Source organism: Coniosporium apollinis, assembly GCF_000281105.1.
Source record: "Coniosporium apollinis CBS 100218 chromosome Unknown supercont1.30, whole genome shotgun sequence".
Taxonomy (NCBI): Eukaryota; Fungi; Ascomycota; class Dothideomycetes; genus Coniosporium; species Coniosporium apollinis.
In genome coordinates, this window is record NW_006913292.1 from 287,611 (window position 1) to 312,901 (window position 25,291).

General features: G+C 55.4%; 7 protein-coding genes across 7 annotated transcripts; 2 read left to right on the top strand and 5 right to left on the bottom strand.

The window, feature by feature from the left end:
- Positions 1-353: 353 nt before the first annotated feature.
- Positions 354-860, bottom strand: W97_06283 (uncharacterized protein; the record flags this gene model as incomplete). The annotated part of the gene is made up of 1 exon (XM_007784007.1): positions 354-860. One exon carries the CDS (start codon positions 858-860, stop codon positions 354-356), a length of 507 nt encoding a protein of 168 aa, XP_007782197.1.
- Positions 861-3,481: 2,621 nt separating this feature from the next.
- On the bottom strand, positions 3,482-8,676 carry W97_06284 (ABC drug exporter AbcA; the record flags this gene model as incomplete). Its single annotated transcript, XM_007784008.1, has 4 exons — positions 3,482-4,369; positions 4,425-5,932; positions 6,126-7,403; positions 7,728-8,676. The coding sequence occupies 4 exons, from the start codon at positions 8,674-8,676 to the stop codon at positions 3,482-3,484; spliced, it is 4,623 nt and encodes a 1,540-aa protein (XP_007782198.1).
- Positions 8,677-9,955: 1,279 nt separating this feature from the next.
- On the bottom strand, positions 9,956-13,018 carry W97_06285 (uncharacterized protein; the record flags this gene model as incomplete). The annotated part of the gene is made up of 4 exons (XM_007784009.1): positions 9,956-11,410; positions 11,464-11,711; positions 11,761-12,866; positions 12,915-13,018. 4 exons carry the CDS (start codon positions 13,016-13,018, stop codon positions 9,956-9,958), a joined length of 2,913 nt encoding a protein of 970 aa, XP_007782199.1.
- A 1,529-nt stretch (positions 13,019-14,547) lies between these two features.
- Positions 14,548-17,356, bottom strand: W97_06286 (uncharacterized protein; the record flags this gene model as incomplete). Its single annotated transcript, XM_007784010.1, has 3 exons — positions 14,548-15,380; positions 15,440-16,865; positions 16,931-17,356. The coding sequence occupies 3 exons, from the start codon at positions 17,354-17,356 to the stop codon at positions 14,548-14,550; spliced, it is 2,685 nt and encodes an 894-aa protein (XP_007782200.1).
- A 1,818-nt stretch (positions 17,357-19,174) lies between these two features.
- W97_06287 (uncharacterized protein) lies at positions 19,175-22,156 on the bottom strand (the record flags this gene model as incomplete). The annotated part of the gene is made up of 1 exon (XM_007784011.1): positions 19,175-22,156. The coding sequence occupies one exon, from the start codon at positions 22,154-22,156 to the stop codon at positions 19,175-19,177; it is 2,982 nt and encodes a 993-aa protein (XP_007782201.1).
- Positions 22,157-22,356: 200 nt separating this feature from the next.
- W97_06288 (uncharacterized protein) lies at positions 22,357-22,712 on the top strand (the record flags this gene model as incomplete). The annotated part of the gene is made up of 2 exons (XM_007784012.1): positions 22,357-22,548; positions 22,611-22,712. The coding sequence occupies 2 exons, from the start codon at positions 22,357-22,359 to the stop codon at positions 22,710-22,712; spliced, it is 294 nt and encodes a 97-aa protein (XP_007782202.1).
- A 1,569-nt stretch (positions 22,713-24,281) lies between these two features.
- W97_06289 (3-demethylubiquinone-9 3-O-methyltransferase) lies at positions 24,282-25,178 on the top strand (the record flags this gene model as incomplete). The annotated part of the gene is made up of 1 exon (XM_007784013.1): positions 24,282-25,178. The coding sequence occupies one exon, from the start codon at positions 24,282-24,284 to the stop codon at positions 25,176-25,178; it is 897 nt and encodes a 298-aa protein (XP_007782203.1).
- Between the last annotated feature and the right edge of the window lie 113 nt (positions 25,179-25,291).

Here is a 25,291-nt window from a genome sequence, read left to right on the forward strand (position 1 = left end):
CTTTGGACGGAGTTTACTCGTTAGTTCGCGGTTGCTGTCACACTAAAGCTCTAACGCGCCCCCTACTTACTTGACTAGGTAGTTTGCTTACCGAAACAGAACTTGAAGATCCACGTGTGCCGCCGGTAACTTTGCGGAAGAGTAAATTGCATCTTTGCATTCGACATTAGGGCAAGGTGATGCTTCATTGTTTGCTTCTCATAAACGCATGACAGAAAGCCCGAGTTGAACACTGGGCTTTGATCATAACATCAGAACACCCACTTGGTTACGTCGAAAAGCTCATCACTGGATTCGTCCCTTGGACCGCTAGTCAGGTTGTCCAGAACCATCTGTTATCGATCATTAGCCTTTCACTCCACTAACGACTCGAACACCCGAATCACACTCACAGCAGCGTGTCCTTCTAGCACAAAGTCATTGTCACTGTTTCTCCGTTCCTGGCTCTCTTCTGTATCGTACCGTAGAAATGCGGTATAGCCTTCCCGCCAGCTCCGGAGCTTCCCCTCGCTTTTCTCAGGCGGCATGCTTTCAAGCGAGTTCTTCGCGCCTCCTCGGAGCATGATGCAATTACCTATGAAATCAATCTTGCACCACGGCGGGGACGGTTCATGGTAAGCATCCAGCGACAAGTCTATGAGGTGCACGGCGCGTTCACCGTCGGAATCATTTCTTCTGTGACGAACCACATCGAGCGAGTGGAACCTGCCCTGCAGGGTCGTATGCACGATGATCTCCAGTCTGAGCGCTTGGAAGTTGTGCATCTTCTCCAGTACCACATCCATCTTTTCTCTCGGTTCTTGGCCCAGGAAGTTCACGTTCGACGCTTCGTCAGCGTCTCGATCCCATGTAGTCTCCATGCCCACATCTCATGGCCGCGCGCCCCTCTGGAAAAATCGTGACTGCTCAATCTGCCAGAAGACAAGCTGTCCTTCGCCGGCCGTGGGACCGTTCCCGTAATGGTTCCGAACCGTGTCGGGCAGTAGGCTATTGGCCCCGGCGAACACGCGAATGGCGTAGTCGAGCGCTGATGGTTTTTGTATCCAAAGTTGGTTACGTCTTCTACGCTCTGGAAAACTATCTCTGATGAACTGTTATACGACACACTAGCGTTGACGATCTAATCCGCAAGGGCTTCGGAGCCAGCAGCGACATTGGACTGTCGGTGTGATGGCACTCCCGGTTCGTAGGACTTCTCGTAGATGTCGAGGGGCCCGCTTGGAGTCATAGCAAAGTAGGGCCAATGGTAATGAAACCCGACGTGGAGCAAGGAGCTTTGAGAATCCTTGCGACGGGAGCGGAGAAGCTGTATGGGCGTTCTCCAGATTGCATCTTCGTCGTCTCTGGAACCCGTATTCTATTTCACTCGCATATCGAAACCTACATGCTAGGGAGTGGCAGTTGATGAAGATATTCACTCGACAGAGAGTTGCCTTGATGAAGAATTGGCTTCGACCGAGAGTGACAATCACGTGATTACAGGCATACCTTGGGTCACCCAGCGCCAGTCTGATATTATGACCAATGGTTGGACCTTCAAAGCTCCGATATGCTACGCATCTTCCTGTACACGATGTTCAGCGGAATGAGTAAGTCAAACAGTGGATCCTCGTACAAGGCTACCTTTGCACAACCTTCTAAGGTTGACGCTGATTTGTTGCTTAAGGTGACGTGTTTAAAAGAGTATTGCACAGCATGCACTTCTTGCACGATCTGGACTTGGATGATTCAGTCTCATATTATGAGAACCCCGTTAGTCTCCAGAGACGAATCCCAACCGTGTACAGGCTCAACCTTATGCCTTACTTCTTACTCAGTTAGCTGAGTGGATGTGCACGAACTGCGTAGAATCCAGCGGCATCCGCTCTATCACTGCTTACAGTACTTTAGGTGGGATGCCTAGATGATGCACGACTCCTTCCTGGGCATTACTCCGTCAGACACGTTACACACATGTAGGTAAGGCCTATCTGCTCAAGGCAGCGGTTGGACATCTGTCTTTTTCCATCTCATGCCTGCAACTGCACCTGTAAGGCTCTTTGTAATATCATAGCGGCTACGACAGCTTCTAGAGCTTCACTGCTTGACTCCTTGGTCCTTCGTTGGTTGCTTTCCAGATCTTGAGACCTCTGTTTTCCCTTGCCCTTAACGATGTGGAAACTCTCAAGTCTTCGTTTTTTGATATTCTTCTCTCTCGTCTGCCTCTCAGCTACGGTCCAAGGCTTCGCAGGGCTGTCAGGCGGCCTCCAACAGCTGTGGCGGCGCGAGAAGCCCCAACCACCGATACCGTTTCTGCCATCCACGAACTGTATCGAATGGCTTCGGACAAGCGGCGAAACAATCGTTTACAACTATGGACTCAATGAGACGGCATCTGCCGCACATGCTCTCCAGAACTGCCTGTCAAGTGATGAGGCTGCGGAAGCAAGGGCACGAGCCCGGGATATCATAATCACCCTTCCAGTTTATGAAGCACCGCAACTTCAGCAACGGTCTTTGTTGGATTTAACTCAGCTGTTGCCCGATCTGGCCACAGTCAGGTACGTCGTAGTAACCGACCTTGAGGTCTTGTCTTCCAATGTTCGCTCAGCTTTCATCTGCCGACCGCTGTTCTAGATAGCCATGCGATCGGAGAGGTCGCCAGGGTGGTCGTTAGTCCGCCGGGCGGTCGGGACGGGATACGGCGGTCGAGCTTGGCACCAGTCCATCCGCCGGATCGATCTTAGTGGTCTGTGCTTCGACCGTCCGCCCCGCCCTTTTTCTCATCCCGTCCGCCTCGCCGGGCGGCTAATCCAGGTGAGGGCTAGGCCGTCCGACCGCCGGGCCTTAGTTAACGCACAGTCCTCCGTCCGCCCGCCCTTACGCCTCCCTACCCCTGAGTCCGACCGCCCAGAGGTCTCCGGCGGGGACGGGCGGACTAGCGACCACCCTAGTCCTACAGTCCTGGTGACAAAATGCGGGCTCCACGAAAGGGAGGGTTCCAGTGCGGCGGTTGCAGTGATGTGTTCCATCGTTAATGTGACCTGAGGTGAGTACGACAACCTCTCCTCTGCATTGCCAGAACGAAACTCATCTGGCGGCCTCTCCCACAAAGAAGTAATGAGAAGAGGCATCTCCAACGGTTGGAGTATTCGTACCATTGCGATCGTGCATTCAAGGACTTGGCTTGGTATCGCGTTATCCGCACTGGGAATATCCAATCGTGATTCGGATGAGCATATGGACCATCGTTGCGGTGTTCGGCATTATTAGGGAAAGGGACACCACATGTCGGTACGGACAGCACGGCTAGGTGTAATGTTCACAATGTTATTACTACAGAGCCAAGCCATCTCTCAACCCAGCAACTCCTTCGCTACCACTAAAGCCTCAATATCCCTGCCGAAGGTCCCCAGGGATCTAGCCATCTAGCCACCGATATGATACAAACGAAAGAAAAGCTGCAAGCCATGATTAACCCCTCCACCCATTAAGTACCCCTTCACTCCTTCTTATCCTTCTTCCCCGACTTCTTCGGCACCCTAATCAACCAATAAAGCGCCAGCGCCGCAAAGACATTGAACACGATAAACGCCCACATGATCCCAAAGTTCCGCCACGCCTCGCTATAATAGCTGCTCACGCTCGCCAAGAACGTGTTGGTAGAGCTCAGCGCGCAAAAATTGCAGTCGGCCGTCGCGTCCGGGTTCTGCAGATAACCGCCAGCCGCCGAGATGTAGGGCGCCAGGTACTGCGCGCAGGTTTGGCCCGAGGGCGGCTCGAAGCGCAGGAGCTCGTTGGCGGCGCAGACGACGGTTGTGTCGGCCACGGCGGTCGAGAGCATGGCGGAGACGAGGTACGTAAAGGGCGAGACGCGGTACATGAAGATCCAGAAGCCGGGGAGAGACTCCGGGGATGCGAGGACGCCGCAGAAGACGAGGCATAAGCTGAAGGCCAAGTTGGCGAGGTTGCCGCCCGTCTCGGCTGTTTCGATGCCGGCGATGACCATGTCCGTGAAGGTGCTCGTGAAGAGTAGGAAGGTCCAGATGAGCAGGAACATGAGGCCTCCACGCTCGGTGACGGAGTCGGTGGGCTGCGCGTTGCGGTACAGCCCGATGGGGTAGTACCAGCAGAAGAAGATGATGACGGCCATGAGGGAGTTCCAGGGGATTTCGACCAGGATGTTGGATAGCATGAAAGCTTTCCAGGAGTAGGTCTTGCTGGGCCGCTCACGGGCTTCGTAAAGGGCGCGCTGGGTGACGAAGTGTGGCATGATTTGTTGTACAAGCTGGCCAAAGATAGTGAACAACATGAAGATGGAGAACATCTGGTTTTGAAGACCCTGTTGACTGTTTGAGGCTTTGAAGAACGAGAAGCCGATGAAGAGGGCCTGCATATTGTTAGCCACCTGATTTTCATCGGACAGATGTGGTGGGAGAACTCACAGCAAACGTGCAAAGAGCCGCTTTCGAGTAGATGTAGGACGGTGTACGCCAGTACTGCTGGAAGACGCGCTTGGTAACTTGCCAGAACTGAATGCCGAAAGGCGCAGCGAATTCTCTGTAGCTGGCCTTATCGTTCGCGCTGGCAGCCGGCTCCGTCTTCTGCGGGCGTTCCTGCTTCAGCCTTTCCAGTTCTTGGTGGGTCGCTTGCATCTCAGGGCTGTTGCGCCAGACTTGGTGCCAGTCGATGTCGGTACTCGTTCCAGGAGCAGCGCCGATGACCTCAAGCATCCATTCCGCTGGGTTAGCATCCGGAGGACACGGGTGAGCTCCGTTACGCTCGAAGTATTGCGTCAGGACCTTGGAGTTCTCGCCAACCTCACCGAAGTAGACGGTCCGTCCGCCCTTGGCGAGGAATAAAAGGCGGTCGAAGCGCTGGAAGAGCATGGCCGACGGCTGATGGATGGTGCACAGAATAGCTTGCCCGTTCTTTGTAAGCTTCTCCATGAGATCGCAGATGGCCCACGATGTCTGACTGTCGAGACCAGATGTTGGCTCATCGAGGAAGAGGAGTAGCTGCGGCTTGGCGGCAAGTTCCACGCCAATGGTGAGGCGCTTACGTTGCTCGACGTTTAGACCTTCACCGGGGACACCGACAACAGCGTCAGCGTACTCTTCCATGTCGAGGAGCTTGATGACTTCGTCAACGTATTCGAGCTTCTCCTTCTTGGGGACATGTGCCGGTTGTCGCAGAAGAGCGCTGAAGTTGAGCGCTTCCCTGACGGTGGAAGTGGATAGATGAAGATCCTGCTGCTGGACGTAGCCTGTCTTTCGCTGGAAGGATTCATCACGCTGGCGGCCATCGACGAGCATCTCCCCGGTGATAACGCCCATGGTAGTTCTGGTGGCAAGAACATCCAAGAGTGTGGTCTTTCCCGCACCAGACACGCCCATGAGCGCCGTCAAGGTGCCGGGCTTAACCCAACCATCGACGTGGTCCAAGATACGCCTCGTTTCGCTCTTGATCTTGATGTCGTAGCAGACATCCTTCCAGTGGAATATCGCCGTCTGTCTCTCGATGACCGCCGCATGGTCATCACCACGCTTCTCAGTCACAGCAGCACCAGCTCCAGCAGTCTCTAGATCATCGGCGGAGGTCTTCATGACAGCCGGTTTATGGCCGCGTCGGAACACGAGAACTTCGCCTTTGGACTTCTTTGCCGAGATATACTCCGCAGCTGCGAGGTACGTGCACATCAAGAAGATCATAAAGGCAATGATGATGCCGAAATTCCTCCACTTGTTGGCGTGATAGTAGTTGAATGCGGTGTTGATATAGACGTCGCCGTTGACCACTGCAGACCCGGGTGTTGATCCGACAGCAGAGCAAACGCGTTGAATGGGATCAACGGTATCGTAGGGGCCCCCTGAAGGAACGAATACAGAGCAGGAAAAGTTGCGGTTGTGGAACTCGTTGATCATCAGGGACTCGAAACCGTATGCAACCGGATCTGTGAAGCAAAATGTCAGCAAGAAGACCTCGTTCTGGCAAAAAGAGAACTTATATTCTATTGATCCATCTCGCCCATCCAAGCATGTAGTTCGTCGGAATGGTAAAGCCCGTATAGATAACGATAGCCAGGATGAGGATAGCAGCCGGGGCCATAGCCTGCGACAGTGTCCTGGAGACCGATGCGATAGTACGGAACAGCATCGACATAGTGAGCGTCAGGAAGAAGCTGATCAGCAGGAAGAAGAAGAACGGGCCCGGCTCTCTGCGAAGATTCGCCATGAAGTACAGCGTCAAGTTGAAAAAGATGGCATTGCCAATCTTATACGGCATATCCGTAAGCATGGAGGCCCAGGCTTCCGCGGAGGGATGATAGAGCGCGTATCTGGAATGCTTCTCGACAATTGGTCGTTGTGCGTAGAGCGTCAGGATTTCCAGAGCACTGCCGAAAGCATTGAGAAGGACCGCGAAGAACAGAATCGCGCCGCGCTGGTAGAAGCTGTTAGTGGTCTCCGGGAGATTGTAAAAGACGCTGCCGATGATGAGGGCCATGATAACGTTGCCGAAGAGCTGAGTGAAGGTCAAGCTTGGGTCGCCCTTCAGACGCTGGAAGCCTCGCCACAGACAGAGGCTGATCTGCTGGCCGTAGGAGAGTGTGTAAGGTGACTTGACGCGCTGGTGTTTCGATTGCTGGGCCTGGCGGGATTGCTTGAACCGCTCCAGTGCCTCGCCGCCGATGGGGTACCTCTCGTTGTATTCCTCGATCTCGCGTAGTAGCTGTGCGCGCTCTGGGCTGTTCTTCCAAGCCGCAGCGAAGTCATCGGACGTGCGTGGAACCCTGTTCTCGAAGCCTTCACGGATAACACGCTCGATGGGACTCGTCATCGAAGTAAGGAAATCAGCGGTGGTCTGGCGGTCAGGGCACTGGAATCCCATGTTGACGAAGTACTGCTTTGCGGATTCGGTGCGGCCGAAGTAGATCTGTCGCCCTTCGTAAAGCACGACCACCTTGTCGAAGATGTCATAGGCAGCCTGAGGCGCTTGATAGATAGCGACGCATGCGGTGGCGCCCATCAGATCGGTTGACATGCGCAGGGTCTTGCAAAATTCGATGGCGTTCGCGCTGTCCAGGCCACGAGTCGAGTTGTCCCAGCACTGCAAAGGGGAGGCTGACAGCGCAGCCTCAGCAATTGACACGCGTTTCCGTTCACCTCCACTGACGCCCCGAACGAAGTCATTCCCGACCCGTGTGTTGATTGTGTGGCTGATGCCGAATATCGCCATAATCACGTCCCGCATGTGGTTCGCATAGTCCCATGGCTTGACACCTCCGGGAATGTTACGAGGAGCCCTGGCGCGGGCAGCAAATGCGAGTGTGTCGCCGACGCTGAGCATGGGGAAGTGGACATCGACCTCTGCGGTGTAGATTGCCTCGCCGCGGAACGAGCTCTGCATGTCCTTTGCTGAGATACCTGTTTCACGCAAGTCAGAGACATTCATGGGGCCTTCAGTGGAAGTGTTTGAGAACTTGAAGATTAAATCAAGGGCGTCCCGAAAAACAGATAGAGAACACTGCGGTGAATCGACGGCGCTATCCATCAGGGGTTGAAACTCGCTTGAAGGTTTTAACAAGCTTTACTGCTTTGCAATAGCCTCCGCGATGATGGACACGTCTGGTGATTGCGCACAGATCGAAGGAGGGGAACGGAACCGCCAGGAGCCTGGATGCTCCCGCAGCCAGAACTTCCAATTTTCGGCATCGTTGCCAAAGGGATGAGTAGAAAAATATCACTTACCCTGGTAGTTAATGTACGAGCTATCTTCCACCACAAACCCGTGCGTCTCTCCAGCAATCGTTTTGAGAAGCGTCGAGCAGCCGGAACCGGGCGGGCCGAGCACAACTAGCATCTCCCCGCTCTCCACCAAGCCATCGAAGTGCTGTAGGATGTCAATCTTCCGCTGGCCAACTCGCAGGATCTTCTTCACGGCTCCCACAGCTTGCAGCCAGATATTGCCGACCGTCTTCTGATAGTCGGTTTCCGTGCCGTAACCGTGAACGTTCAGATCTCTGAACGCAACACCTGCTGTGCGCTGCGGATACTTTTCGGGATCGCGGGATTGCAATTGAAGAAGCGATTTAGCCCATGCCCTGGCATTGAAGTTCGGTGAGTTTGGATCCAATCTCGAGTCTTTGGCGGCTTCCTCGAACGGGCTTTGGCTGTAGGTTGAAAATCTCGACGCCTGTGAGTACGTCCTCGCAAGGGCGCGAACCTCTTCCTCGCGCCGAGCGTCTTCTTCATCGGAGCTGTACTCAGTGTCGGATACCTTCTTTTCGGCGGGCTCGGCGGGCTCGGCGGGCTCCAAACCTGACGGCGGGATACCATCTGGGTAGTATGTACCGTCGTGGATACCAGTGCTGAGCGCGGGAGGAGCTTGTCGTGTGTCCCGCGGTGGGGAATGGGAGCCGGCAATCGGAGCGTAAGTAGATGTCTCTGGTGCTTCAGACGGACGCTCCTCTGGCGGAGCACGTCTTGCTCCGCTTCTGTTCATACTCCTTGTCCGTGACAGGCCAAGATTGGAGGCTACTGACGACCTTCTGTTGCCTGCGGCGCTGATGCGGGTGCCGGCTTCATTGTCGTCGTAGTAGCTGTTGCGGCGCGTGAAAGCAGTGCCGGATTGACCGATGCCAGAACTTTCGGCCTGGCGATCGTAGTTATTGAACGCGAAATTGCCGACGAGAGACATCTCGGGCGCTTTCGAAAGGAGAAGGGAGGTGCAAAGAAAGGGCAAGGAAACGCTTGTGTTGACGAAGTTGGAGTTGTATGAACGAGAGAGCAGGGCGAGCGTAGAGTTTTATTCTCCTTGCCCAGAAGACCTACGTTTGTGAGGCCGGAAGACAATTGAGAGGTCTTCCGAGCAACGCTTGATTACATCGATAAGCCCTTCATTCGGGCAATCTCACTGCTTCGTACGAGTGACGAAAAGGCCCTTGGCCTCGGATGCGAGAGTTTCCTGGCTCCGCGACCAATGCGCGAGCGCCTCTGCCGGATCGGCCGAAGAAATTCCGGCATAAGGCAGAGCTTTCTCGGATGCCCAACTGCGAGTGATCCGAGATGATCGACCAACCCCCTGCCCAAAACGCCCCCTTGCTCGGCAACTTTGAGGTTTTTGCTCCCCCGGTCTGGTCTCCGCTGCCGCGCTCGGGGCTTGCGGGATGATGAGTGAGCGTCCCCGGGGCCCTGGAAGGCTGACTGCAGGTGCGCTTGGCCTTCACCTTCACACAAAGCAGCCATTCATGGAAGGTTCAAGAACCCTTCCGATCGCCATGCTCGTCTCAGCAGGTTCAACGAAAGTGCTCGGAACCTTGTTTTGAAGCGCAAAAGTGCGAACGCTCTATTGCCTTCGCAGTATCCCATACTTGAGATCCAACACCTTGTCTGATCCACGTCGTTTACCTGGGATTGGCGAAAGAAACACGGATCGGCATCACAGCTGCATGCGTCTCACTAAGTCATTACAGCGTCACGTCAACATCAGCATTCACACTCAATCTAACCGATACGGAAGCTGTATTTCCATGTAAAGCTAATTTTTCTAGTCAAACCAAAGCGAAAGATATTCGTTAATCGTGACGGATGATGCGCACCAAGTCAGCTGCCCGGCGCCAATAAATAACGCCCAGCGGAAAGAGAGTTCGCCAAAACTACCAATATCCATGAGCGGCAATCGCGAGACAAAAGAGAGAGTGAGTCAGTGCCATTGAGACCCTACGAAAGCAGCACGAGTCTTCACTCTGGTTGCTTCTGTTGTGAGTCGCTGCCCACCAAGTGCCCTGGAGAACTGAGAAGAATTCCGAAATCCTGCCAAAGACGCATTCCTTTGACTGACAAGCTGAAGAAGTCGAAAGTGAAATCGAAGCCGGGAGACCAAGCGTTGGTAATGAAAGTCTGACCATCATGCTGCAGACGGCATCGAGAGGCTGCCGTCCATGCGAGCAGGCCGTGCCGCGAAATCGTCAGGCGGCCTAGATGTAGAACATCGTGTTCTCGAGGTTCTTATGCACACTTCCCGTCCATTCAGCCGAACTCGTGGTGGAGGCGGCATCCGAACCCTCGTTGTTTTCTTGCATGGTCGAGTAAAGGTACGCTCTGCCGCGTTCGCAGACAAGGTCGGCGTAATACGCAGGCGGGCAGACCGAGACTGCCTTGGTGGCGCGGCCGTAGACGTAGCTCAGGTTATGCGTGATGCGCTCAACTTGGTCGGCGTTGAGGCCCATTTCATTCTTCAGCACGACGTAGTGGGCCGGCCTCGCCGTTCCCTGGAGACCTATGTGGGCCTGCAAGAAGAAGTCCCACTGCTTCTCGCCTGACCCCGTGATGCCGCGATCCACGATAGTACCAGGGCGTGGGTTGGCCGGCTTACCTTGAGCGTCGTCCTTGTTCGTCGGGTAGAATCTTGTGTGGTGCCTCTTCCCTACCACAATGACGGTGACTTTCGGGCGAGTAGCATTGGCCGGATATACTCCTTTGAACGCTTCGAGCATAGACTGGAATTCGGTTTCGAGGACGGTCTGGTATTGCCCTTCCGATACGCCATCGCGATAAACCAGGATTTTGTTAGGAAGGCGCTTGCCGTTCTTGAGCTGAAACACCCTCAAACGCTCAACAATCATTTTTGCAAGGTCTGAGACCATTTCTTTCCGTGAAGCCTGTACGCAAACACTGGCCGGCCACTGGTTCAACAAGATGTCGTATGAAGCGACGACGCCTGCAATGCTTGGGGCGTTCTCCGCGCTTCCGGGAGACGGATGTGTCACGTCTATGCCAACAACCATAGTGTCTTTATCAAGCGGGGCGAGCTGGTTGGCGCTGACAGTATGATTTACACCGCCAGCTTTGAGGTTGAACTTCAACGCGACATTTCCGAATGTCATTTGGTCTCTGCGGTCGAAGGTTTCGCCGTTCATCGCGATGGTGGCGATGCCATACTTCACGTCACCGTAGTACTTGATGCGGGAGTAGAGGTAGTTGTCCTTTCTCGGCAACAAGACCAGCAGCATCCGTATTCCCTTCGCCTGGAACCCTGTGAACGCAGCGTCAAGGGCGCGGTCGAGATCTGGCCGGAACCGCTCCGTATTTGGACCACACTGGGGAATTGCAAAGTTTTGGGGGCCTGTCGATGAGATCCTAACGCCATGCTTTCTGAACTGATCCAGTAACATGTTGAAGGTCGCTTCGGGATTTTTGTCTTTGTCTCCCCGGGGGTTGAGAGTCCTCTTGTTCGGCTCGGCGAGAATCATGACCCCCCAGTTGGAGATCTGCGCACCAGTCCGAAATGCTTTGCCTTGGAGGTTCCACGAGGCCTGGGTGTCTGCAAAGGGAGGACGCGGCATCTCACTTGCATACATCAGAGTGGGCGCGCTCAGAATACGGCCATGGACCGTGATCATGTTCTCGTCAACCGTGACGCCAAACTTAGCCTATAAGAGTCAGCGTCGGAGCAGACAAAGCTCAAGGGCCGGATAGAACATACCAGCTGTTGTAGATGCGCCCCCTTTGCACCGATTAGACTCAGGCCATCAGTAGTGATGGAGATTGCATTTTGCTTTGGGTCGCGGGCCGCGAATCTGAGCATCTGAGTGGTTTGATCGGGGCTCAGCATCCGCCGGGCAGGCTGTCCGGGTGAGACGGTGCAAAGCTCGGCGGGAATGTAGGCCTTGTTCTGGTCGTTCCCAACGTTGACGACGGATTCTAAAGGCTGCTGCAACCTGATATCATACTCTGTGGTGACCGGTTAGCATTAGCGCGTACAGGTGCAGCTGGGACGTACTCTTTAGGAAGAAGTCTTCCACAGTACCCTTCTGCTTGACCTTGTTGTCGTCTTCCCAATCAACATACACCTCACGCGAGTTGAGACCGATCCGGCCCCCCTCGCGAGCAAGCTTGAAAATGGTGAATTGTTTGACGAGTCTGATCTTCTTTCCTTTCTTGTCCTTCTTGATTGCTTGGTTGTTGTCTCGATCCCAACGGTAGTTAGTCTCCACGCGGACTCTCTTCAGGAACGCTTCCAACTTGGCATTCCGCTGGGTACCGGCAAAAGCTTTCATAAGATCTGGCAACTTGACCGGCGGGTAGAATACGCTGTGCGACACATTCACGTTGAGTAGGATCCTCTTTGTTGACAGCCGGACAGACGAGAAGTAGCCGCGCAGGGCTTGTAAGCCTTGGCCGAGATTCATCTCCACTTTAAGCGGGTCTCGGTTGGGATAGAAGACATTCCCCCCAACTTGAGTGACGTTGGCCAAAGTACTTGCCACGCTGTTGGTAACGATATTTAGCACTTGAACGATATCCCCTTGATCGTGATAGCGGGCGCCCAAGTTCGGTGAACTTATAGCGCTAATCAGTTCCTGGACGTTGTATGATCTGAGAAACTTGACTTCGATGGTTTTCTTCTTTCGGTTCCGGGCTGCCGCGAGTGCTTCAGCCTCTCCCTGAGTTGGTAGGGGAAACGGAGGTTCATGAGCCTCGTGGTATACGAGTTCGAAGGTCTTGCTGTCCGATGGTCCAAAATCCAGCTTTCCGGCAGTGACGAGAATCGACGAAAAGTCTGTTGCAGCAGGCTTGGCTTTGATTGCTGGTTGATCCAAGAGCATCATCATGAGCCGTTTCTTCTTCCGCTTGGTCTTCTCGTCCTGTTTGATGGCGACATCGTAGCGGCAGAGCTTGACATTCGCGGCTACGGACATTGAGAAATAATTGGCGCGCAGAATGATCGGCTTTCCTACAGTCCCGTACTGCTTACGAGGTGGCAACCGAGGGGTCAAGTTCAGATCTCCGATTGGCACACCGGCTGGCGCATCTCCAGCATTCTTAGCAGCGACGTCTTCGAGAGTCGTGACGGCTTTGTCAGGCGGTGGAACCGGCTGGCCCATCCTGGGATCTTGTCAGAAGGGTGTTTTGCGCATGCAACGAAGTACTCACAAATATGGATCTCCCTTGGGCGGAGGTGGGCGGCCTCCTGGGGCACCGCCAGGACCTCCTCTACCGCCCCCACCACGACCTGTGCCGCGTCCTCGTTGGCTCATGTTGCGCGCAAATAAGGAGTGGCGGACAGGGAGGGTCGGTGCGTGTTTGGTTGCAGATTCTCGTTGTTGCTGAAGTAAGAAAGCGTTAGTCGGGAGTATTGAGAGATGTGAGTAAACAACAGAAGTATGAGGCGCCCTTGCAAAGCTGTGATAGAGGCTGCGTGCAACGTTGGAAGTGCTCAGAGTGATATGGAAGCGGAAGGGCGTCAAATGGTTGAGTGATTGAAGGATGGACGTGCGACAGATGCGTTATAAGAAGCGCTGTTGAGGACTGATCGCTGACGAGCGGCGGGTGAGTTGATTGCAGCCAAGGCTACGTGCGTGAGACAGTGCCTTGTTGGGATGTGGCTTGTCTGAGCTGGAAGACCCAGATGCAGCTGCCGTTCAAGCAAGACAGCGAAGAGAAGACAGTCGGAGCGTGGAAAAGGCGTCAAGCGGGTGAGACATGAATGAGGCCTGACGGGAGTATGCAAGAGACCGCGAGCTGAGATTGAAATGAAAGGGGGTGTATAGCTAGGGCAGGGAGAAAAGATGGTTGGACAGCTGCAGGCCTCAAAGGCGCCAGTTGTTTGCCTGACGTGCGCATCTGAAACGTACCTGAAAGGAAGGACGTGGTTGAGCTCAGAGATTGTGGACGTTGGCGCTGCTGTGACATCGTTAGCGCGCGTTGTTTGACACGAAAGAAAGATGAAGGACCCTTGCAGTGAGACTGCATGGACGGGCTTCGCCGTGTCTTGCATGAGCGACTGGAGAGAGGGGAAGGGTGCAGTGTGAGGTGGGTGTGAGGAGCGTGAGTATAGATAATGAACAGCGCAGAGTGAAGAGAGTTTGCATACCTTGCGCCGATTGGTGTGAGAAGTGATTGGTGTGATGGAGAAGGAGAAGAAGAAGAAGAGCGACGAGGGGAGCCCAGAAGTTTTTGGGTAAACTGACTGCGAGCGAGACCAGCAGTGTGGGAGGGAAGAGGTCGCCCGTCGCAGAGGTTCGCGGCAGTGACAGCTGGAGATCGCCTCAAACAACGCGTGACGTGGGGCTGCCCGCAGGAGCGCTGCGGCCGATCGCGGTTGCGCGCCCGCACGTTACCTCTTCCGCCTCACAGGGCTTGCGGTTTCCTTGATTTTGGCCTGGCGTCTCTGGGTTTCTGCTTGATTCGTGACTTGTCAAAGATTCGCGGACTTTGAGATGCGCATCCACAGCGCTACTACCCGTTGACAAGGTTGACAGAACATCAATGGCCAATGGTGGAGGTCTGTCACTATCTTCACTGCAGCGTGACGTCTTGGCAAAAGTTGATGCCTGATTTGTGTAACGCAACAGCAATGAGTCACAAGGTACTCCCTCAGTCGAAGGACAGAGGGGCAAAGAAGCTATCCAAAAGAAGAATTTACAGAATCGAAATGTCTCCAGCCGCGCTCCACCAAGCCAAACCCCTGTCCGATCCATACGCGCCGCCACCAGGTGACGCCCGCAACACCCTCACCATGCCCAGCCCCATCTGAACACTTCCGTCCCCCCCTCAAGCCTCGAGCCTAAGCACCACCAAGCCCAGCGCACCAAGCAAGCGACCAAGTGCGACTAGCCCCACCATCCAGCGTCCCAGCATTGAAGTTCGGGTTCGCGAAGAAGTTGTACGCCGCCACGGGATCAATGATGGCCAAATTGGCATACAAGATGCTTCTCCAGCCGCCCTGAACACTATCGACACGTCCGTTCGAGAAGTACCGGTCCCACTCCTCGCGGACAAACTTCGGAGTCCGAATCAGCGTCGACGGCGCCGCAAGCGGGATCATGTGAATCCCCTGGATGAACTCCGTGTTCGCGCCAAAGTAGGTGATGTGGTCGACCTTATTCTCGAATAGGATGCCCGTGACTTTGTTCCCGATGAACTGCGCCGGCTGGTTCGTGTTGCCGCTGTCCATGAGGAAGTAGTTCTGGAAGCTGCGGGCCTGGATCGACAGCATGAGGTTGCCGCGCGCCTCCATGTTGACATCGCCCGTGACGCGTCCCCACATCTTGAGCGCGTAGCTCGCGAACGAGTCCTCGGAAGTGCTCTCCTGGTCCTTGCCGTCGGCCGACTCGAACAGGCCCTTGGCCCACGAGTGGCCGTGGTACCAGTCGAAGGACCGCGAGAAGGGGAAGAAGTCGCCGTGGACGCTGTTGGCGAAGTCGCGCACTAGCATGTTCACCCAGGCCTTGTTGCGGCCCTGGCTGAGCCAGGCGGGGTCGAGGTAGCCGATCACGGCCGCGGCGTAGACGAAGTAGCCGTAGTGGAAGTGGTGGTCGTTGTAGTACGTGCCGCCAAAGTCGAGGCCGGGGTCGCGGTAACCGGCTACCGAGACGACACCGCGCCATGCAGTCTCGTCTGGACAGAAACGTCAGCACCCAGCGGCTTGGAGTGTGGGCAGAAGAGATGTGGCTTACAGTTGAGGGGGTTCCTTTGCCTGTTCTGAACGAACACATCAAAGGCCGTCTTGAGCTTCTGCAGACCAGCGTTGGCAAGACCTGGATTCTTGGAGAGGTCCCTGACGGCATAGACAATGGAGGCAAACTTGGCCAAGCCCTTGCCGCTGAAGTACATGGAATCAAGGTTTGTCTGCGCATTGAAGTCCTGGTTGAGTTCTTGTCCGGCGACATTGTTCATAAGGGTCATAACGTTCCCGTTCAGAGTGGTGGCACTGCCCCTTGCTGGCGACCATGGAGCGAAGCCCACGTCAGCGGGGAGGTTGTTCTCAACCATCGTCCAGCGATCGGCGATGACGGCCTGGGCCACGCCCTTGGTCGTGGTCTGCAGCCTCATTTCGACTTTCGCGCCTGCTGTGACACCATCGAAGCTCTGAACGTGATGCGGTAGAGCGTACATGATAAGAGGCCGTGCAGCGTTACCACCCTTGTTGAAGGCGAAAGTGTAAGAGCCGCTCCTTCCGGAAACCGAACCTGAGATGGTCGCGCCAGTCGGATACGCGCCAACAGCTCGGTCGTAGAAGCCTTCACCAGCAGCACCGGCAGGGTTCTTGGCGATTTGAATGGTTCCCCGGAAGCCTGCTGGGCCACGGATAGCAGTGTTGGAGGTCAAGCTGAAGGTGGGCGCAGCACCAGAGCTAGGGGTTGCGTACAGGAGCCAGCTCTGGTTGTCCTCAGTGGTAATGCGGTACTTGTTGGCGCCGTTGACTGCGATGGGGCCGGCGATGCTCCTGAAGAAGATGTCGCTTTGGAGCAAAGGTGTGGCGCCCTGGTAGACACCGCTCACGAAGCCCATTCCCTGAACGAGAGGCATAGTAATAAGAGGAGCTGCACCAGGTGCCGCGCGGAGTTCCACATCCACGCTGAAGGCAAGTAGATTTTTAGTGGTAAGCTGAGTAGATCCGCCCAGCTCTGCCGCAGACATGATGACGGAGTGCAATCCGATAGGGTTAAGGTAGTATTGCGCAGGGCTGCCCGGACCGAAGACTCTTTGTTCAGCCCGAATGTGGGCGATGCTGACACCCCAACTCTTGGCGGCACCCTGGCCCTTGGTCCATTGCAGCGAGTACGGGTGAGTCCAGGTGGACTGTGACTGACCACCAAGGAAGAAGTTTGCGTAAAACTTGTTGGTCTGCAGTGACCCGCCGGTAGTAATTCCAGTCCGGGGAGCCGGATGGTCGCCCCTGCGTGGAATGATTGTACCCGGGTCTTCGCTCGCCAAGGGCTGGAAGATGTCGCCGGCCATGAGGTTCATGCGCTGTTCCGGAATAACAGTGGTCAGGTTTCCTTTGATCGGCTGCAGGACGCCCGAAGGAGTAGGGATAGGTTGAGTGTTGAAAGGTGGGACGGCGCTCTCGCCTTCTCTTTCGAGGGTGGCGATGACCGTCTATGGCGGACGTCAGCTGCATCTTCAACTTGAAAGATCCGAGCCAAGACAGGCATGTTACTTACACCAGTGGTACCAGGCTCGAGGTCAGGAATAACAGACTGGATCGTCAATCCTCCGGACGTGATGGTGGTAATCAGGCCCGCTGTATCAGAAGGGGCAGCCGACGCAGGCTGGGAAGTGACGACTGAGGTAGCAAAGGAAGTAGCGGTCTTCGAAGCGGCATCCTTTGACTTCTTGGCCGAGCTGGACGGCGTGACTATCGCAGACTGCGGCATCGCCGCCCGTCCTTCCAACATGTTGACCGATAGTGGAAGATCGTAGAGAGAGTCTGGGAGGACGTCGGCAATCTTGTCAACGGCCGCTTGGGGTAAAGGGAAGACTGCAGCATCTTGCAGAGGAAGAGAAGAGATCTTGTCTACCTGCGACAAAATCAGAAGAACCCAAGTGAATGAGTGTTTAAAGCCGTAGAAACGAGTGGATGGAGCCATGGCGGTCCGAAAGCTTCAAGCTTGTTGGATTAATCAACGGTACGTCGCACAGAGTATTATATAGTCTCGATATGCCCTGGCAACATTCTGCCTCAGGTTGTCAAATGACCTGGAGCATGGTCCTGCAAATTAACGTTCTAGACGCTTTCCTCATGCGACACGGAGCATGTCACAAATGCGGTCGTTCCGGTTTCGAGTCCGTGAGCTTCCAGAACGAAGCCGACATGGTACATCGAGAGGATCGCAAAGTGTACCAACTGTTCCTGGGAGGTGATGCAGGGAAATGACTGTGGGTCGAAGCAACGGCGTGAAAAGGTGTCGGTGACAGGGAACCGGGGTTGTAAAACAAACAGTGCTCTTCATATTGCCCTTTGACGGATTCATCAAAAATATTAACGAGAAACATTGGTCGTTGAGGCGCGTTTCAGTCCAGTAGGAAGCGTGGCGGCATCATATTGCTCTCCTAACCGAATAGGCTCAACCGCCGAGGCTGGCGGTCACCTTCCGAAACAGGTAAGCTGCAGATAGACGCCCCTTATGCCCTAAGGCTCGGGTAGATCCATCGAATGCGCGGGAGAATGTAGATCAGATGTGGAGAAGGAAAACATGCTCTTTACCTTATGATATCTATCTCTGGACTGCGTAATGATGAAGCTCTAGCAGCAATAGGTACAACGCGCGAATGACCTGTGGACAAGTAACACAAAGCATGCAAGTAGACACGAGCAAATGCAGAGCAACAGATGAACCTTGGATTTGGAAATGCTTCTTATAGAGGCTTAACACACCCTCTTCGCTGGGTAACCAAGGCTTTTCTCACTCGGGGCAAGGCGGTCTGCCGCATGATGCGTGACGACGGAACAAAGGAGGTGAGTGTGCCCGCTCTTTTGAGCTAGGAGTGAAGCATGGAGCTAATACGAAGGGAAGTCCTTCACGAGGCCCGCAGAGCGTAGCGGTATGATTTGGCGCTTGAAATCTGGCATCCAGGATGTCTCAAACGCTGGCCTGGGATACCAGGTTCACCCAGCACCATGGCTTACCACACCAACCCGACGACGGCGAGTCTCCGCGCATCCGCATGTTGGGCGCGGTAAACGGCAATGGAACCTCCTTGGGGCCGGGGTGAATCATCGACATGGAATGAATGAAGCCGGAAGTTGCATAGGCTGCGCCTCTCCGGCTCCCCGGCTGCCGATCACGGGAGCGGCATGGCGGCTGACGCAAGCCGTGCATCTCCCCACTGTGAACCCGGGGACACTGCGGAGCCCACCTCCAGGTCGCTGCAAGGTACGCCAATTAGCATTGCGGAATTCTTGATTATATGGCCTTCGGGAGTGCCATGGGGATGTCGCATGGGGGCTTTGCACGAGCTCTATCTCAAATGCTTCCAAGTCACAAAATCGCACAGCGGCCAGGAAGCAATCAGCTCGTCCGCACTTTGCTGGGGTAGAGTACATCCCATAATTTCCATTACGCAAGACGGTTGTTCGACAGTCTGGGTGATTATTCTTTAGGCGCCCATGCCCCGGGTCATCTCAATCTCCATACGAAACTGTAGCAGGCTGGGATCTGGCACATCTATTGCGATCGAATAGCCTCCCTAGTCGCCTAGTGTCGAGGCCGGAGGCATCCAAGTGGAAGGTTCTGTTGCGCAAGACCGTCTTCTGCACGAATGACCACTATTGGCGCGCTAAAAAAGCTCATCACACGAATAGACAAATACCATATGCAGGGACAGCACGCCACAGCAGCTAGGGTGGAGATCAGTTTGACAGCAACCTCTACAGACTACATGTTCACAAGCATCCAATACCCCCCTCACAACAGCGGCTTCTCCAACGGCCTAATCACAGCCCCCGGCTTGATTAACACCCTAGGCTTCGTAAAGTCCTGCAGCGTCTCCTTCGTAACCACCTCCGGCAGGACCGCCAGCCTCAAGCTACGCTCATACTGCTCCCTGCTCTCGAACGGATGCGGCAGCTGGCTAGCCAGATACTTCGCGTTCTTCTTGACGCGTTTCTCATTGATGACGACATGCTTTAGCCTCGCGTCCTTGCGGTCAGCTGCCCTGACGCCTTCTTGTTTCGTCACGAAGCGGTTCTTCGCGCGCGCCTTCTCGCGCTTGCTGATGCCTGCGCCCGTCCAGCTGCCCCAGCCGGGGAGGGTGTTGTCGATGACCTTCTCGTCTTGGTCGATGGCGGTGGCGGCCTTTCCTTTCGAGAAGTCGGCGACTACCGCGTCCCCGGCGAAGGCTTTGGCGACGAGGTCGTCGTTGCGGAGGACGAACGGCTTGTGAGTTTCGCCGTCTGACTCGTCACTGTCATTGCTATTGGTACCGTTTTGGTTCTTGTAGGTTACTGTCGTCCAGCCGTCGGCGTCAGCCGGAGCCTCAGTCTCTCGTGCTGCTTGAACTGGCTTGGACTTCTTTTTTTGTGTCGAGACACCGTTAGCTTGCAAAGTGTCGAGCGTCAGCTGTGCACCTTCTCCGTTTGCAAGGTCTTTTGAACCGCGGCTTTTCTTGATGGGCCCTACTAGCCATGGATTCTCGGAGTCATCCATAAGCTCCTTTTGCGGCGCTGACTTGTGTAGTCCATTCCTGCCACTAAGGCTGACCTTCTTCGCGGCTGCATCGATCTTGTGACCGTTAGCGCGGCCTTTGCCGTATGCGGAAGGTGCAGCAGGGGTGTCATCGCCGAGGACGATGTCTACTTCGTCTTCATCTTCGGAGCCAAATCTCTCCTCGAACTCATCCCTTGCACTGCGGGTGACAGGAGTGTCAGACGTCTTCGGAGTCGGTCCAAGGATCCTACGACCGACTGGCTTCTCCTCTTCTTCATCGCTCGGCGTCTCCTCGCCTGCCAGCTCTCGTCGCATACGCTCAATGTCTTCATCGTTCTGCGCCTTGCGCGCAGCTTCAGCTCTTTGCATGAACTTCATTGAGCCAAGCTTCGTCGTGCTCTCGTCCGCGCTGTCGCTACCACCGGCTCTGCGCAGCTGACGTTGTAGTCGCCTCGCCTCGCCGCCGTTGATATCAAGCTCCTCATCGTCTTCGCTCTCTTCGCTGCTGATGTCCGTTCCTTTATCATCCTCTTCATCTCGGATGTCCTTGCCTTCGATCCTCCTCCTCAGCTCCTCGTTCCGCCTAGCCATCTCAGTGACACCCGCTCTCGCATCATCGTCCCAGGCCGCCCTTCCCGTCTGCTTGATGCCCTTCGCCCACTTGCTCTCGCGATGCTTCGCTCCCATCCGCTCTTCAGCCCTGCGGCGGTCGTTACGCTCACGTTCGTCTTCCGAGTTATCAATACCGGCAGCAGCAAAAGCGTCTTTCTCCTGCTGCGCGGCTCGTTCCCTCTCTTTCCTATGCACTCGCCTGTATGATTTACTCTTGATCTTCTTGATGCGTTTTGCGCGTATCTCTTCGCGAAAGAGCAGATCCCTCGCTTTCCGAAGCTCAGCCCGTCGAGCAAGCACCTCTTCCACAGGCATCTTGTTAGTCTGCAGCTCCTCGAACGCGCGGATCTGATCTTCGTCTGACCTGCCGTTGGTGCTCGCTAAACCACTTTGCTGCAAGATATCCTGGATTGTGCTTTCCAGGTCCGTGAGTGGCGCACTGCTAGACGTAGGGAGTAGCTTGTTCGTTCCAAGCGGCTCTGCCGCATCTTGAGGCGCCTTCATAGGGAACTGCAGATGCTCCGCTCGCCGATTGTGCTTCACTGTGTCGACCCATCGCTCCAATGTCTCTTTTGCCTTCTCGTTGGCGGCTGTGCGGTTGAGACGGTCTTGTTGGCGCTTTGGGAGGGGCGCTTCGAGTTTCCCGGGTATGCCGCTTCTTTTGGAGGGTTTGTCGCTGCTGATGATCTTGAGGGACTTCTTGAGCCGAGGGTCGGTAACGGTGGGGAGGAGGTCCTCAATTTTGAGTTTGGTGGAGGCTGTTAGGCCGTAGTCTGAGGGCGCGCTGGACTCGTGAACGTCCACACCGCGGCGTTTCTTACCTGCTGAGGCTGATTCGGCATCGAGAGAGGAGATGAGGTCTTGTAATTTAGAAAGCTGATTGGCATCTGCATCATCATCGGCATCGGACATGGAGAAGTCTGATGTTTCGTCATCTTCTCCTGCCTCGTCGCTGAACCCGCCAAAATCGCTGCCGTGATCGCCCTCATTGTCCAGTCGTCGCTTGCGCTTAGACGCCTGAGGCTCCTCGTCCTCAGACTCCTCATACTGATCCAGCGCAGTGGCCAAATCTACCGCATCTTCGCCCAGGCTCTCGTCGTCGTCCTCTTCCCCATCCACATCTTCCCCCTCATCCAGATCAAGCCCCGCCTCCCCGTCCTCCGCAAGCTCAACCTTGCGCCTTGGTTTCTTCTTCTGCTTTAAGCCACTACTCCCCCGAAACGTAAACCCCTCAAACCTCTCCTCGTCACTACTCCCGAACGCCTCATCACTATCCAAATCCTCATCGTCCTCATCCCCCACATGACCCATCATCCAACTATTCCCCTCGCTATCGCTCCCGGACTCTATATCCAGTTCGTCGAACCGTCCCTTGGCGACCTTCTTCCGAGGGTTGGAGACTTGTACCTCTCCATCTTCATCCCCCTCGTCATCGTCAGCGAGACGCTGCCGTTTGCGGCGGGGGGCATCATCTTCGGCCTCGCCGAGGCGGTGCTGGCGCACTTTGTGGGACTCGGGATTCTGGGCTGCGGCGATGGAGAGGGCGTTGAGGGTGCGCTTTTGGTTCTTCTTGCGCGCGGTGGTGGGTTTGCTGGAGGCTATACTGCTTCTTGCCACTCGGGGAGGCATTGTGGTATTTCGAGTATGCAGTGAGCTGAAGTACCGTAGGACTTTCGCCGCAGCTGTAAACTTGTGGGCGAAAAATCTCAAGGGTCAACGCCAAGATTTCGCTGGGCCAAACCCTGCCGGAGATCCACCGGCCGCACCTCTCAAGCTCTGGACCTCTTGCAAACATCAGCGCAAGCAGACAACCAGACGACCGGACAACTATGTTCTCACCAACCCTCCCGCTCTTTCGCGCGCTACGGCGTCTCGCGCTCACGACCAAGCGCGCCCGCAAAGGATACTACAAGGGCAACCGGACCGGCTCGATGGGGTGGCATACCAAGCACGGAGGCTACAAGCTCGATTTCTCGAAAGTCAGGACGTATGTTGTGCCGGAGAGGTTGGACAGTTTCAATGTAGGGTCTCCCCCAAGGGTGTTATTGGTTGGAGGAGGCTTGCTGACTGGATTGGGGGGTAGCTTACGCCGTTCGTTGCGAAGCGGATAGAGGCACCGAAGGGCCAGGCGATGAGGGGACAGAGCTATCTGGATAAGTGGAAGATGGAGAATGGGCAGGGATGAGGGATGGATGGCTGTGGTGCGGAGCTTGTTCGACTATTGGAGATGGGGGCATCGGGTTGTACAGTGAGAGCATGCGGGTTATTGTCACGGCATTGCAGGGCGTTGGAAATAAGGAGTTTGAATCTTGCGTTGTATCGTCTATCTACAAGATTTTCCTCTTCTAACGACAGCATGTTCCGCCCCTCTGGCCCTCGACGCACCTCCCTCCGCTTCTTGACTGATGTGCTGAGGATGAGCTCGCACTCGGCTTACGAGGCGTCTGCCGCAACGACAGGCGTCGACAACAGCTCGACCCGCAATGCGCGCGGGCACTTTTGGGCCCTGGTTCTCGACGCTTGTGGGCTTGATGGTGGTGCCGATGCGTGTATGGGGGTGATGGGAGCGCGGTTGTGATTTGTCAACCCCTTGGTCGATTTGTCTTGTCGCTCTAGTTTTCGGCGCTCGGCGCCCTTGTCGGTGTCGGTGGTGGTGGTGGAAGCTGTTGCGGGCTGGCAGTCCAGGTCTCTGTAGACCTCGAAGTCCCGGCGCCTGGTGGTGCGGTGGGCGGGAAGGGTCTGTATGAACATGATGATGATTGGGAGAGGTGATGATGGGATGAACCTGTGATACGGTTCGTGGCGCTTGACGTGCGAGTTGCTGAGGGCGCACTTACTTCAAGCTTGTGGAAATGACTAAGACTTGGAATTCTTGAGATTTGAGCAGCGTTTGGTCTTGAGCTGAGTGATTGTGTCTGGATGCGACACTGAAACCTGGCTGAAAAATGCCTTCAATGCTTCTTGGTGACGAGAGTGAGGCAGGAGATACGAAATCTCGAGGACGAAGCTGACTTATGGAGAGAGTGTTCTGTTCTGACTTAATACTCTAAGGTTGCTGGAGCTAATCCTTACCACCCACAGCTCGTCCAACTGTACCGCTTCTATCTCAGAGCATGTGTGGGGCTGGGACATATGGGTGGTAAACCATTACCTATTCTACCTCTGGATCGGAGTCCTATCGTAGAATAGACCTAGATATTGAATGTGTTCACAGGTGGTTGTAGAAATTGCATCTGGGGGCCACCAGTCGCACATGTATTCCAGTCGCCATCTCTCGGAAGCACGCGAACATAGCCAATGAACACGATAGAGACTTTCTAGAGAGTTTCGGCCAGTGCTGTCAGGCTTCGGTACCCACTAGTTGACTGCTTGTATTTTGCAACATAGAAGAGTCTCGGTGTTGGCGGCAGCGGTGAAAGAGCAGCCGGTACTTTTATCCACCGAACAGAGGAGAACAACCAATAAGTAGCAGCGCACATCAATCTGCTGCTGTCAGAGTTAGCTGTGTCTATGTCTCCAATGTTTATGCAGTCGCACCGGCTGGCGGATTTCCAAGGTGCCGGCAGCGGGAGCCAAAGCGCCTTGCAGATGGCGATCAGATCGTAGGGCTATAGGGCTGACAGCGAAGTTCATCAAGACCAGTACATGAATCCTCCAACGCCGCAAACATAGGGAGTCTCCCCTCCGAATCCATCTATCTCGACAGGAGCATTCTCCTCTCAGGCCCTCAACACCCCCTCCTCCTCCTCCAACAATGGCATCCCTCCGCCCCCTCCGCACCACCTCCGCCCTCCGCACCCTCTCCCAATCTACCAAGCCATCTCCCTACGTCTGCCGCCGCATAACCACCACCCCCAACCTCCAGCACAACACAACCGTCGACCCTTCCGAAGTAACCCACTTCAACGCCCTCGCCTCCACATGGTGGGACCCCCACGGCTCCTCGCGCCTCCTCCACCTCATGAACCCCCTCCGCCACACCTTCATCTCGCGCTGCCACTCCTCGCAACCCGACGCCCCTCCAACCAATCACAAACTCAGCTATCTAGACGTTGGCTGCGGTGGCGGCATCTTCGCCGAGAGCGCCGCACGGCTTAGAGGAACGGGTAGTGTCACGGCCATTGATCCGAGCCCCGAGGTCCTGAGCGTCGCGAAGGCGCACGCGAAACGGGATCCAGGGCTCGTAGAGATGATGGGGGAGGGGCGGCTGAAATACCTCAACACGTCTATCGAAGAGCTGCCGCTCCCTGGCACACAGCGGGGCCGGCAATACGACATCGTGACGCTGTTCGAGGTGCTAGAGCACGTGACGCACCCCTCCCCGTTCCTGGAGCACCTGCTCCCGTTCGTGAAGCCGGGCGGCTGGCTGGTGCTGAGCACGATTGCGCGGACGTGGACGAGTTGGCTCACGACGAAGGTGGTGGCCGAGGAGGTGGTGGGGATTGTGCCGCGCGGGACGCATGATTGGAACAAGTATATTAACGAGGGGGAGTTGAGGGAGTGGTTTGGGAACAAGGAGGGGTGGGGAAATGTGAGGGCGATGGGGGTTGTGTATGTGCCGGGGCTGGGGTGGAGGGAGGTGCCGGGGAGTGAGGGGCTGGGGAATTATTTCTTTGGGGTGAGGAGGGAGGGGGAGGGGAAAGGGGTGTGAAGGGAAGACGAGGGCATGCTTGAGAGTACTCACGTATTGACTCAGGGTGAATTTCCGATAGAGAAACGGGTTGCTGGGCGCTGATGGATGAAGAGAGACTCATACATACGCGC